The following is a 14344-nucleotide window of genomic DNA, read 5'->3' as shown; positions in this document are numbered from 1 at the left end:
AAATTGCACTAAAATTGATTTTAATAGGGAAATTTATTTAGCCCAATAAGGAGCAACGAGAGGGCTTTTGGGCAGCATTAAAAGCCACGACCCTCAGCTTATGTATATTGGTTCCAAACCAGTAGAACTAAATGTAGTTTTACTTATACAGTAAAAAGATTTCACACAGCAACATACACACACACACGAACTAATGATGTGAAAGGTGGGAGCTGGATGGCAATTCAGAGGGATAAGCTATACATTACCAGTTTCAGAGGCCAGGCTCCAGTTGGGGAATAGCTGGAGAGTGGATTGGACTCAGATCACTACCTGGGATGCAAGTTGTCTCAGCGATACTGAGATGTCTAGCAGAAATCCAACAGTGTGTGTGCCTGATTTCAACTGTGAAATTGGAATGGCAGAAATGATCATTTATGTAGAGTAAAAGTTTATTCTCAAGAATTTTACTTATGTTTTCCAGGGGAAAGAATAGTCAGAAAGGTGTGAAACCAGACAAGAGATGCAACATCCTAAATCAAAGGTATTACCTCTGGATGCTAATATCCTTTGATTTCCACCCCTTTGGAACTGTCAGGCACATCTTCCCCATCACTACACTCCTCTAATAATAAAATAATTGATTTCAATTTCAAATGATGCATTTTTCTGCTTACATTCCCTAGGGCCAATGTCCCTGCTCTTTGTGTAAGCAGACTACAGTATTTCATTTCAATGGGGCACCCTTCCATGGTTGCCATCTCTTCTTATATAGAGTTTGATATCAGAGTTTGATAAGGGGTGATGCAGGAATATTCAGTGTACTAACATGGGTATACACTACTTCACTACTTGTGATAATTTTTTGGGTAGTCTTATTTTGCTTTCAAAGTCATGGCAGGGAACCACTCATGTTTTGGAGGTGTTAAGAGTGTGTAAAATAGCATTTCTTGGTGTCAAAAATTACCATAATGTTGGGAATAATGTATTTCTTTCTTGGCCAGTTTCTACAGCTGCCTGCACTAAGTGGAGTTAAATTGGCAGCATATATTTTAATAGAAGAAACATTTATATTAGACAGTACAGCCTGTGTTCATATCAGTGGAATTGCTACCCACAGATTTAACAATTTGCGGATGGTAAGCGTCTGTTTTTCTTAATAGTAGTGACTGTGCTAACAGGTGTGCACACTCTGTGCCACCAGTAAGAAAAATGAGAGTTGAGCATGCACAGATTTGGGTATCTATGGGCGGTTCCGGGATGGATGCCTTGGAGATATGGAGGTCTGACTGTACTGTACTTGTTAAAATGAAATGAAGTATCAGTCATATAGTAAGTCTGAAAATTTAAATATCTAAAGTGCGGGTTGGACGGCGCGATAGGGCACTCTCGTCACGTGTGAGGGGTGACGCTTTCAGATGCCCCTCGCATGTCATGAGGGTGTCAAAATGGCGGCACCCTGCACAGATGTGCGGAGCCATTTTGACGCAACGGACACTTAGCATCCGCATGTCGTGGCGCTATAATGACATCACGAGTGCACTATTGGCGCACTGTGGTGTTATTATGGTGCCACAAAAAGAACCTGCTTTTTGTGGGTTCTCTTTGCTGCGCGAGGAAGCCACACGGTTTGTCCGCTGCAGCTTCCTCACGCAGCAAAACAAGGCATGGGTAAACCGCCCTTTTGGGGCAGTTTGTACCCCGTCTAAAATATCATACAGGTTGAGTCAGCCTTTTCTGGAATTCAAAAATAAGATATACTCCAAAACCAAAACTTTTTTTTTTTTTTGCAATTTATCTTTATTTTATTGTATTTTGAAGTAAAAGACAGTAGAAATAAACTTACAGCGCTTTATAAATAAAGGTTAATAATAATAATAATAGAAATATACATACAAAAAAGACATACATACAAACAACATAATTTCACAAACAACAACAGAAAAAAATTATTTCCAAATATTAATTTTTCTATCAATCAACTTCCAAGTCTCCCTTCTAGTGCCAGATTACATAACTTTCACAAGAGGTTCACATAACTTAACAAAAAGAAATCTCTTTTACCATCATTATTTTTATATTAAATAGTACCACCAGAAATTAAAAGCAAATAGGAAATAAAATAATGGAATATAAATTTCAAAATTTTCATAATTGCTGGGAAATGCCTATAATATACTTATTATATACATATATTCAAATACAAATCTACACAATACCATTCTTCTTTCACTTTATCTATCACCTTATCCTGCAGAGCGGCTGTTAACAAATCAAGATTTCTAACTTCTTTCAATTTGGATATCCAGACATCTATTTTGGGATAGTGTGGACTTTTCCAACATTGTGCAAATAAAATTCTAGCCAATGTAATCATATATAAAATTATCTTTGAATATTTCATCTCTGTGACCTTATCTAGTTTATTGGTCATATTTAGCAAAAATAATAATGGATCAAAAGGAATATCAGTACATATTATCTCCACCATTTTGTTATGAATATTTTTCCAGTACTCAGTAGATATTGAACATGCCCACCAAGAGTGGAAGAAAGTTCCTTCTTTAATACCACATTTCCAACACTTAACGCATCCCGTTTTATAAATCTTATTAATCTTAGTAGGAGTCAGATACCACCTATATAACATCTTCACATAATTCTCCTTATAATTTTGGCAGGCGGTAAAAATTTTTGTTACCCTCCAGGATTTTCCCCATTCTTCAAATTTAATAGGGCTCCCCACATCTTGAGCCCACCTAATCATTGTGTGTTTTATGGTCTCATTCTCTAGGTTCCTTTCTTTAAGAGATTTGTAATACATCGATAAATGTTTTCCTTTTTTATCTTCTATGATAATATCCAAATCATTCTTCACAGTAGTAATACCCATTTTGTCTAAATCGGTTTTGAATCTACTACTTAATTGGAGGTATAAATACCATTCAATCTTAAATCCCAACAGGCTTAGTTGTTCCCTGGTTTTCATAATATATTGCCTTTTATCATTCGTGTCTGTTAAATCTCCATATCTTATCCACCTTGATGAGTTATCCTTAGTTCTATTATAAAAAAAACCAAAACTTTTTTGATGGGTGTCTGAGATAATGACACTTTTGCTTTTTCACTGTATACAAACCTTGTTTAATGCACAAAAATATTTTTATATATTGTATAAAATTATCTTTTGGGGTATGAGTATAAGATTATATGAAAGAAACAAATTTTGTGTTTACGCTTGGTCCCATCTCTAAGATATCTCATTATGTACATGTATGCAAATACAGGTATTCCAAAGTCCAATAAAAATTAAAAAAGCCAAGATCTGAAACACTTCTGCTCCCAAGCACTTTGGATAAAAGATACTCAATCTCTGGTTTGTACTTAAATTATTTCAGCTGCTGGTATAGATTATTTTGACTTTGTGGTGCTTCCATTTGTCTGCGGTTGTTGATTAGAAATAGTAGAAGTAGAACTTGTAGTTTTGTTTTTAGTAGCTAATTTTAAATAATTAATTTAACTACTTTGTTGTGGTTGTTGTGTGCCTTCAAGTTGTTTCCCATTTATGGCAACCCTTAGTTGAACTTATCGCAAAGTTTTCTGGAGCTGAGAATTTTTGACTCTCCCTAGGTCATCCAGTGGGTTTCCATAGCTGAAGAATGTTTATGTGTTTGAAAGTGCTACAGCAGGTGACTGTTTCCTTCTTCAGTTTGTGCTGATGTGAAAGAACTGTACATGGTAACATATTTTGAAGTTGCATCTTCTGATTGACGGATATTGTAATGTGTGTGCATTGGTCTGTCTATCTGTCTCTGTGTATGTCAGTTTGGCAAAGGTTTTCAAGATTTTGAAGAAATCTTAAAACAAATTGTTTGTCTTTAAAACAAATTATTTAGTTGGGAGAATTTTAATGCATGCTCCACTTGTTTCATTTCCAGGTATGTCAGAACACAGCGAGAATTCCACAACTGTTGATGGACCTCATCAGGCTCCCGAAGAAGTCCAGTCTGACTCTGAGGTGATTGGGTGATAGATGTGGTTGTGGCTATTTGAAAATCAACCAATCCAGTGACAGGCTCAGACTGGAAAAAACATTTTCAGGCAATTTCTGTTCTAAATCTTTACATATAAAAGGGAAGGCACTGAATCATTTTTTTAAAAAAAATTATTGACATTGATGATTAATTGGCATTGGTGAATCATTAATGATTATTGTGGGCTGTAGTTTTGAGTGGAAAGTGTTACCCATTTTCATTCCAAATTCAAATCAATCCAATAGACATACTGACTGGGCATGATAGGAATTGCACTTCAATAGCTTGTCAGTATCAGGTTGGGAAAGGTTGCTCTAGGATGCACAGCTTTACCAAAGTTATCTTTCATAAAATATAGTTAAGACTGACCCCATTTTTTCTGTGTTTGGACATAAGTTTAAGGCTGGTGTGGATAAACTATAGCCTATGGGATGCATGCAAATTCTGCACAGAATTTTGCAACCCTTGAAGCACCCCTGGTGATGTTTAGAACTTCAAAAAGGTTTTTAAAAGTTGTTATACTAAGCCATTGTTCTTTAAAAAATTAATTCCTCATGGCTGTGGCAATGGAGGTTTGTGTGTGCAAGCCCTGGGCATGCACAGACTTATATTTATAATGTTAGCTAAACCATGGTTTAATATTTTGTGTAACTGCAAGCAATGACTGGCTTTCTTATGTGGAACCGGTGGTTAAATATGACCACTGTATGAGAATAAATGTATTGCTTCTGGGTTTTTTTACCAGAAACCAGGCACAGTCTGCTGTTTTGAGGTAGGAGGAAAGCTAATACTCGCTGTTCTATACTTGATAAGGTTTAAGCAGTTGCTGTGAGAGAAGGGAGAGCAAATTAAGAAACCTTGCTTTGTGAATTTACTCTTAAACCTTATACAGTGGGTGAAAGTTAATTTTCCTTTTGTGAAATGTATTGGTTCAGATATGGTAATTGGAAGTCTAGTTTTTTGCCTGTTTATTCAGAAGCACATCTTGCTGGAACTTGTTCTGGAGTAAACATTCATAGCGGAATAAAGCTTGGGTGTTAATATTTTGTTTGAGCTAAAAACAATGGGAGGTGAAATGCTATACTAGTTCAGCATGTTAGTCTCTTTCAGTTTCAGCTATGGTTTTCTTTGATTGAATTGTGACTCACAAAACTGGAGTCTCAAGTGAATGAAAGTATCTTCTGTTCTTAAGCAGGGTTTGTATAAGAAATTTGTAAAACTAATTATTTCTGATTTTAGTTTGGCTCTTTGAGATATTTTATGTAGTGTATATGGTAATGTTTACAGATATCTGTGAGCCACCTTAGGTCCCATACGGGAGAATTTCATATAAATGAAATAAATAAGTAAATAGAATACTGTGGCAGTGAAGTTTACATCTGATCTTAAACAAAAAAAAATATATAGAAGGCATACTTGATAATGTAACTGTCAATTGTTTGTTTATAGTGTGGGTTAATGCCATTTTGGTATTTCTTTGCTTCATCTAACTTGCTGAAATGTTCTTTAATCCCTGAAAATAATAATGTATTATTAAGGTAGAACTGGTACAGTATTCTCCTGTGGCTTCTTATTCTTCTGTTGTGGTCTTCTGTCATATTGTCTTGGATAAAGTGAATTAGCAGTGTCAGAGATGCTGGCTGTGTGAAAAATTACAATAAATTTCTATTCCTTTAGTAGAAGTATATAAACACAACACTAAATTCTGCATAGATAAGGCATGTAGTTTTCTTTTTTAAAGTGCATCATCAGTAATGATCTGTGGATTAAACTTGTCTTTATCATTATTTTGCAAGTATGATACAAAGGTATGTCAGAGTTGAAATATGAATACAGGTTGAATCTTCCTTATCTGGAATTCTGAAATCCAAAATATCTGGGATAGTGACATCTTTGCTTTGTGTTGGTTCAGTGTACAAAAACTTTGTTTCACTCACAAAATTATTAAAGATGTTGTTTAAAATTACCTTCTGGCTATGTATATAAGATGCATATAAAACATAAATGAATTTTGTGTTTTGACTTGGGCCCCATGTCCAAAACTGGTGTTCCAACATCTGAAACAACAACAAAACAGAAATCCAAATACTTCTGGTCCCAAGCATTTTGGAAAAAGGAGACTCAATCTGTACACATGTTTTCTGGTAATTATATATTAATGAAGCCTCCTTATTCATGTTCCTTAATTCCAGCACAGATTCAGATTTACCCATGTGGGATTTGTCTGTGTTACTATTCCACTGGAAGCTGAGAATATATAGTTAAAGAATATCTAGGAGAAGCAAAATGGAAATTGTTTATGTATGCTGCTTAAGTCATCTGTTGACTTTTGGTGACCCCATTAATTCATACAGTTTTCTTAGGACAGAAATACTCAGATGTAGTTTTCCATTTCCTTCCTCTGAAATATATCCTATAGCGCCTGTTATTAATTGGTGGTCTCCCATCCAAGTACTAACCAGAGCTGACCCTGCTTAGCTTCCAAGATCAGATTGGATCTGGTGGTTTGGGGGTATTTATGCCAATTACATTAAACTGAAAATGCTCACAAAACATAAGTGTTGCCACTTGAGGGCACTGTATCACCAACATAATGTAAGTTTTCAAGTTTTCAGATGATTGAAGAGTTCCATCTCTCTTGATTTTATGTCATAAGATTTATTGTGTTATATTGTTAATTTTGGTTTTATCTTTGTGGACTGCCTTAAAATCTGAGTAAGGAGCTGCCCAGAAATTCCTTTAAAATGTTGTATTAATATTTACTATTAATGCGAGCTACGCACAAAGCAAAGATCTCCCCCCCCCCCCCGAAAAAAAATCCCAGATTAAGTTGTTGGTAAAGTTCAGGAGAATTTAAATTTTTACATGGGGGGGGGAGGGGGGTGAAAGTTAAGTGCTTTCATAAATACTAGATTAACTAAACAGCACTGAAATGTTTGTGAACAGATGTTAAGTAAGTGCAGCCATGCCATAACTGGCTTGTTAGAGCAAGTACTTATTCCAGATTTATAGCTTGCCATACTAGCTGTTCAAACCAAATAGATTTATCTTCTAGTAGAAAGCACCCCCTTCCTTTTTACTTGACAGGATTGGCAAACACCTACAATGGATTTGGTCAGCTAGGATACATCCCGCTTTTGTAAGTGTGCTCTATTTTTAGGCAAATACATGTTTATATCTAATACAATACCAACAAAACAGGGTAGAAAATATTTGCTTTTGTAGCATATAATAGGCTTCCTTGTACTCTGCTTTCCATTATAGCAAAAATGCTGCACAGGGGGTCCTTTTGAAAAGGATGAGCTGTGGCACAGGGGGCTAAAAGAGAGATGACGTGTCCATAAATCAGGCAAAAGTAGTTGCCAAGAATGGAAGTCCTGCTGGCAACGGTTTTTTCTAGCCACTGAGAATCGTATAATCATAGCATCATAGAGTTGGGAGAGACCCCAAGGGCCATCCAGTCCAACTCCCTGCCATGCAGAAATTCACACTAAAAGCATCCTCAACAGATGGCCATGGAGCCTCTTTTTAAAAACCCCCAGAGAAGGAGACTCCACCACACTCCGAGGGAACGTTTTCCATTGTCAAACATCTCTTAGTATCAAGAAGTTCCTCCTAATGTTTAGTGGACTCTCTTTTCCTGTAACTTGCATCTATTGTTCTGTGTCCTATTCTCCAGAGCAGCAGAAAACAAGCTTGCTGCATCCTCAATATGACACCGCTTCAAATACTTACACAGGGCTATCATATCACCTCTTAACCATTTCCTCTCCAAGCTAAACATTCCCAGCTCTCTAAGTCTCTCCTCATAAGGCATGGTTTCCAGACCCGTCACCATTTTGGTCACCCTCTTTTGGACACACTCTTCATCCTCCTCACGCATACACCCAACATCACAGCCTCATCTTCCTCACACCCACAACACAGCCCACCTCATTCAAAATGGCTGCCTAGCTCCCTGTATAGCATTGAGAAGGGAGAGCAATGGTAGGAAGTGGGGAGCAGGAAAGTTTCCTTCTGCCAGGAAGGATTGTTCTTTAGGTTCTCCCTTAAACCAATAAAATCAAGAAGGCAGAGGGATCTGCAGTGATGCATGCGACATGCAAATTTTGTGTAGATAATGAGAGAGAGCCTTCTCAGTGGCTGCTCCCACCCTTTGGAACTCACTACTATGGGAGGCTTTCCTTTCACTTTCACTTTTTTGTTTAAGCAAAATTTGTTTTTGTGTAAGCAGCAGAGAAGGTTCTTATTGGGATGTGTGTTTTGTTTTTTAACTTTTGATTGGTTTTTAAATTATTTTATATTATTTAATGTTGGATTTTTAAAGAAAAATTTTACTGGTAAGGATTTTAAATCATTCTGTTTGGAATCCACCTTGGGCCACTCGGGTAGAAAGGTGATATATAGATATAATAACAATAAAATAAGTCAAGATAGTAATGATGTATTACTTTTATATTAGTTTAAAGCTATGTGATTAGGGGTTTGACCTGTGTTCTGTAACCTGTAAAAACCAACACCATACTTACTTGAGTCTGACTCACACAATCAGCAGGTGTTAAGTGGCAGAGGAAATGATTTGTCAATAAACCAATAATTAAACCGTTTGAAGTACAATATCAAAAATTTACATCTGTTCAGATTAAGCAACAGTATCAGACATACTACAAGACCCCTAAGGTGTGTATGAGAAAAGCATTGGCAGTAAAAGAAAAGAAGTGGATGTTTTTTGGCTCTGTGTATGCGTCTAAGGAGAATTGGGACAAATCATATTTCCACCTGGCATTGTGACAATCAATTATTTGCTTGAGTGGATGCACTTATCTGCCTTCCAGGCATTAATAATTGAGGCTGTACAATCAGTGTCAAATGGGTTGTATCTGGTGTGTTAACCTCACATTCTTCTGAGATTATCTCTCGTTTACAGAAGTGATCATTTGTAACCCAGGAATATTTTTGTCCAGTAAAGTTAACTGCCAAGACTGCCCTTTGTACAGTAACTACGAGGCCCAGGTTATTATATAGGTTAGAAATTTAACCATTTACAGTGAGAGTGAACAACTGTGGCCTTCCAGATGTTGCTGACCTGTGATCCTGTTGGTTGTGGATAGTATAGCCAGTGGGGAGGGTGAGGGTGAGGGATGGTTTGAGTTGCAGTCTATTAACTTCAAGGAGGCTTCAGTTGCTGAACAGCATTGGAAGATGGGCCTTGATAAATTAGATGAAGGGTATATACAACGTGGGATGCTGGAGGAATCAATAAATGAATAAACTGTGTTTCATGAAATTGTTATGTGGGGGTATAAACATATGCTCATCAGAGGTCTTGGGATCTTTTCCTCAAACTTTCTCCAAAAGCTACATATTAATAACATTTGGAGAACATTAACATCTCTTTTCATATTGTAGGAGTGCTCAATGGCGCAGGAATCTCCAAAAAATTCAGCAGCAGAGATCTCTGTGACGAGCAATGGAGAACTTGAGGATTCACAGGAGCACAACTTTAATAGGGTATGAGTTGTATGTGTGTGTGTGTGTGTGTGTTTGTCTTGAAGATGCCTATCAACCTGTGGTGACTCCCTGAATTTCATTGGGGTTTTTAAGGCAGGGAATACTCAGAGGTGGTTTGCCAATTCCTTCCTTACCTGTATCTCATCCAAATAATAATCAAGGCTGACCATGTTTACCTTCCAAGATTAGACACGATCTGTTGCCTTTAGAATATTACTACTAATTAAATCCCCTAAATTGCCAGTTGATAGTCCATTTGGATTAATGCTTCAGCAATTATATATTTAACAGTCAAACCTCCTTCTGCTTGGAAAAACATGGTTACTGGTAATAAATAAACATCTTAATAATTTAATAAAAGCAACAAAAATTTTAAAACTAAAATGCAGATTGGGAGTCTGGAAGGCTATAAGATTGCAATTATTTGCCATTTAGGTTCTTTTTTGTTTGTTTGTTTTCTTTATTTCTTTAAAATGTAATATATTCTGATTAATAAGGGAATAAGAAAATCTAAATATCCAGAGTTATTAATAAATCTTTCAGAAAAATATGGACTGAATTAGCATTACCTAGAATCTAAAAACTTAAATACTGTAACTCAATGCAGTTTCTTTTTTAATCTAGTTTCTGTTTTTAGCCTTCAAAGATACATTAAATATTGGCTACACATGTAATTAAATGTTGTTATTGCCATTGAAGTGTCTCAGCTGAATGTGTATTTTAGATAGAGATTACAATTGTAAAATGTAACTATGTTAATAGAATGGTAAAATAACAACAATATCCACTAGAGTGTGCTCTAGCACAAAGGGTAAACCCAAAGTTCTGTTTCTCTCACCTGCAAAAATATAGGCAAGGTCTGGGAGAATATATGTTGTCAGGTTGTAAAAATGTAACTCTGGGCTTATAAGTATTATTTGGCCTCCTCTTTTTATTTTATTTTATTTTTTAGAGAAAGTGCAAAGCCTGCTTCCAAAACTTAAGGTTTTAATATTATGAGAGAAGGTAACAGGGAGTTTTCTGATTTTTTTTCTTCTACCACAAAATGTTTTGCCACCACTTCAGGCAGTAGAGGAGCTGTAACAATCAGTCCCATGTTGTTAAGATGTTTACAGAAAATTTTACTGAGAATGATACGATGTAACCATCTTATTTTCCACAGAAGGCCCCAGGAAAAAGTCTTGTGATGTAGCATCATTCCCATCTGGTTGTTGATTGACTCTCCTTGAATTCATGGCAAACACTTTAGCTAAAGGAAATAAGCTGGGAAACATTGCATTGTTTTCTTGTGTAATTTTGAACACCTTGCCCTCTGAAAATTAGTACTTGATTGTGCCTCCATCCTCATATAGACACATACATTGATCCAGTTCTAATTCATGCTGTCCATTTGTTACCATACTACCTGTAAATGCTGAGTTTTAATGATTCTCTTAAGTAATGCTGGGTGCTACTGTTAGTTGTTAATCTGGTCAAATATTCAAGTGTGATATCTACTGTAATCTGTATAACTTTATGGGATGAGCAAAAATGATCTTCTGAGTTTGTCATACTTAGAAGTGATAGCCAGCACCATTTATTATAAATTATGGATTGGGTATTGATAATAGATTGATCTAATTTACTACTATAATCACGGGAGATTTGTATCATAATGAATTAACCCTGCACCACATCACCAACTGTTTCTAAAGTCATTCACATTCTGACTTGTGGGACTGATGATGCAAAAAATACTGTTGTATTTAAGGAAATAATTCCCCTTTACCACATGTAGTAAATGTTCTTGCAGGCAATCATAGATATTTAAAACATGGAAACATATAGGCTGAAATTTTGCTGGGTCACCATGTCAAGTGCAAAAATAGTTGTGCAAGCTCTTGTGCTTTCCCACCTGCTAAGTGTTCTGCTGAAATTACAAAAAGGAAGGTAGCTTAATCAATAGCATTAATTACTTCTGCAAATTCCGTTTGTGTTGGGTGACACTGGAATATATGATAATGATAGTATTTTGATATTTTAATGAATTGATGAATAAACTAAATAATCGATCGTATCTAGATTTAAGCATGTGTAACTGAGCTGACAAGAAGTAAGATTTTCTGCTTCCCTTTACCCTACAGTTGTCTCTCCAGTCTGCTGAAAATGTTGTACAGAAGGGTGGGGACACTGCTGAATGGGTTGAGCTGTGTTGGTCCATTCCCTAATGTTTAAAGCAAAACCAAATTCCTGGTCTCAGCTATTAATTATATCAAAATGATGGTTATACAAGGGAAATTGATTAACCATCCATTAGGAAGCCAAGCCCTCCCTCCAGTCCATCTGCCTTGGTCCAGGCCTTGGAGGTAGAGAGGAACTGCTGGACCTCTTACCCTTTCCCTCCACCACTCCCTTCTCCTTCTGTGTCATGTCTTTTTAGATTGTAAGCCCGAGGGCAGGGATCCGTCTAACTAAAAAGATTGCATGTACAGTGCTGTGTAAATTTACAGCGCTTCATAAATAAAGGTTAATAATAATAATAATAATAATAATAATAATAATAATAATAATAATAACTTCTAGCAAGAGAAGAAGATGAGCCTCAAACATATGTTTGGGTAACAAAGACTGAAGTTCCTTTTTCCAGGGAAAATACATACTCTCAAGTAGGATAATGCATATACAGTACATAGCAATACAGGAAATGGTTTGATAAACAGGCACCAAAAGAACATCAAATAGTAAGCGACAATTATGCAATGCCTGGGAAGGCTTCTCTAAACAGGATGGTTTTCAACTCCGTTTTGAAGCTGGTTAAAGAAGTGATGGCTCTTGCTTGTGGGGGAAGAAGGTTCCAGGAGTGAGGGGCAGCAAGTGAAAAGGGGCGAATCCGGGATGGGGCAGAGGAAATCCTGGGCTGAGACAGCAGACCTTGACTACCAGAACGGAGGGCCCGAGTGGGAAGGTGAGGAGAAAGAAGGTCTGATAAGTAAGGAGGGGCCAGTCCATGGAGGGCTTTAAATGTCGACAGCAGGAGCTTATACTGAATGCAGAAAGGGAGGATGAGCCAGTGAAGGGATGCCAACACAGGAGAGATGTGGTCAGAGCGGTGGGTGGAAGTGATAATGCGTGCAGCTGAATGCTGAACAGAGATTAAAGGACGGAGGTGAGAGAGAGGAAGCCCAGCCAGGAGGATGTTGCAGTAATCGAGTCGTGAGACCACTAGGGCATGGACCAGGATCTTGGCAGTAGAGGCGGAGAGATATGGTCGGATTTTGGCAATATTGTACAAAAAGAATCTACAAGCCTTGGCTGTGGTCTGGATCTGAGGGATACACGATAGAGAAGAGTCAAAGATAAAACCAAGACTGCGGGCTTGCTGGACTAGTTGAATAGAAATGTTGTCCACAGAGACAGAAAAGGAGAGTTGAAGGGTGGGCTTAGGAGGAAAGACAAGAAGCTTTTTCTTGGACATGTTGAGCTTCAAACGCCGATGGCGCATCCACTGCGAGACAGCTGTGAGGCAAGACAAAACTTGCTGTTCAAGCCTTGGAGAAAGGTCAGGGGTGGAAAGATACAGCTGGGTGTCATCGGCATACAGATGGTAGGAAAAGCCAAAAGAGCTGATGAGTTTTCCTAAGGACAGTGTGTAGAGAGAATACAGAAGGGGACCCAGAACAGAGCCCTGGGGAACTCCAACAGATAAGGGAACAGGAGAAGAAGTCCGACCGCCAGCAACCACTGCAAAACATCTGCCAGACAAGTAAGATCTAAACCAGTCAAGAACAGAGTCTGAGAACCCAAGGTCAGAAAGTATATTAACTAGAAGAGAGTGATCAACGGTGTCAAAGGCTGCAGACAGATCAAGAAGGATGAGAACAGAGTAAAGGCCATTAGCCTTGGCCTGTAAAAGGTCATTCGAAATCTTAGTGAGAGGCCTAGCAGGTGGAGCATGCACTTCACTAGGTTTGTTTCTGAAGGATTTCCTAAATGCCACTCTTCACTGTTGCTGAGTTAATTGAATAGCAAAAGTAGTAACTGAGGTCCTCAAATATTTGGGGACAGGGTGCAGCAAGGTTGTATTAAAACATCAAGTAGCTGTTCAAGACTGATATGATGAAGCTTATACAACTATTCAGATAGCACATTTGAAAATCTAAGATACTGAAAGGTTTAATAATGTGTTCTTCTAATGCTTTTGATCATCTTTATCTTATTCCTTATTTGATTATCAAATTGGAAGCCAGTAGGCTTGTTGTTATTCAGTAATGCTGAACACACATGCATAGCTATCACATTAATTGTAATAATTCAGATGCAGAAAGGTATGTGGAATTTCTAATGTCATTACTGGTAGAAGCATTAAATGGGGTGGCTGACTGGAAGGTTCCTCCTTACTTCTGCTTAGTAAAGGAAATCCAGCAGACTGAATCACTTTACTGTTGTTGTTGTTGACTTATGGTGATCATAAGATGACACTATCACAGGGTTTTCTTGGCAAAATATGTTCAAAGGGAGTTTGCCTTTGCTTTCCTCTGAAGCTGAGAGAGTGTGACTTGCCCAAGGTTAGCCAGTAGGTTTCCATGGATGAGCAGGAATTTGAACCCTGGTCTCCCAGTGTAAGGGATGTAGTGGCTTAGCCATTAAGATGCCAACTCTGACAGCCACAAGATCGGCAGTTCGAGACCCAAGTGCCGTGATGGGTTGCACTCCCATCACTATTTCCAGTTTCTGCCAACCTAGCAGTTCGAAAACATGTAAAAGTGCAAGTAGATACATAGCTGCCACTTCTGTGGCAAGATAACAACATTCCATGCAGTCATGCAGGCCACATGACCATG

The 14344-nt window shown here is 37.6% G+C and overlaps 1 protein-coding gene across 10 annotated transcripts in view; it reads left to right on the top strand.

Annotated features, from left to right (window-relative positions):
• ARFIP1 (ADP ribosylation factor interacting protein 1) overlaps positions 1-14344 on the top strand; it is a 63768-nt gene that overhangs the window by 15937 nt on the left and 33487 nt on the right. For 4 of the 10 annotated variants that reach the window (XM_042468245.1, XM_042468241.1, XM_042468243.1 and 1 more), the window contains exons 2-3: positions 3918-3997; positions 9423-9524. In XM_042468245.1, the coding sequence (XP_042324179.1) occupies positions 3920-3997; positions 9423-9524 (180 nt within the window). In that variant the 5' untranslated portion in view covers positions 3918-3919. Of the gene's footprint in view, positions 1-463; positions 524-3917; positions 4081-9422; positions 9525-14344 lie in introns of those variants that run through there. The other 6 variants (XM_042468246.1, XM_042468247.1, XM_042468250.1 and 3 more) reach the window with 3 other exon arrangements.

This window comes from Sceloporus undulatus, chromosome 5 (assembly GCF_019175285.1).
Source record: "Sceloporus undulatus isolate JIND9_A2432 ecotype Alabama chromosome 5, SceUnd_v1.1, whole genome shotgun sequence".
In the NCBI taxonomy this organism is placed as follows: Eukaryota; Metazoa; Chordata; class Lepidosauria; order Squamata; family Phrynosomatidae; genus Sceloporus; species Sceloporus undulatus.
Note: the sequence above shows the minus strand (reverse complement) of the source record. Positions and strands in the feature narration are given on the sequence as shown.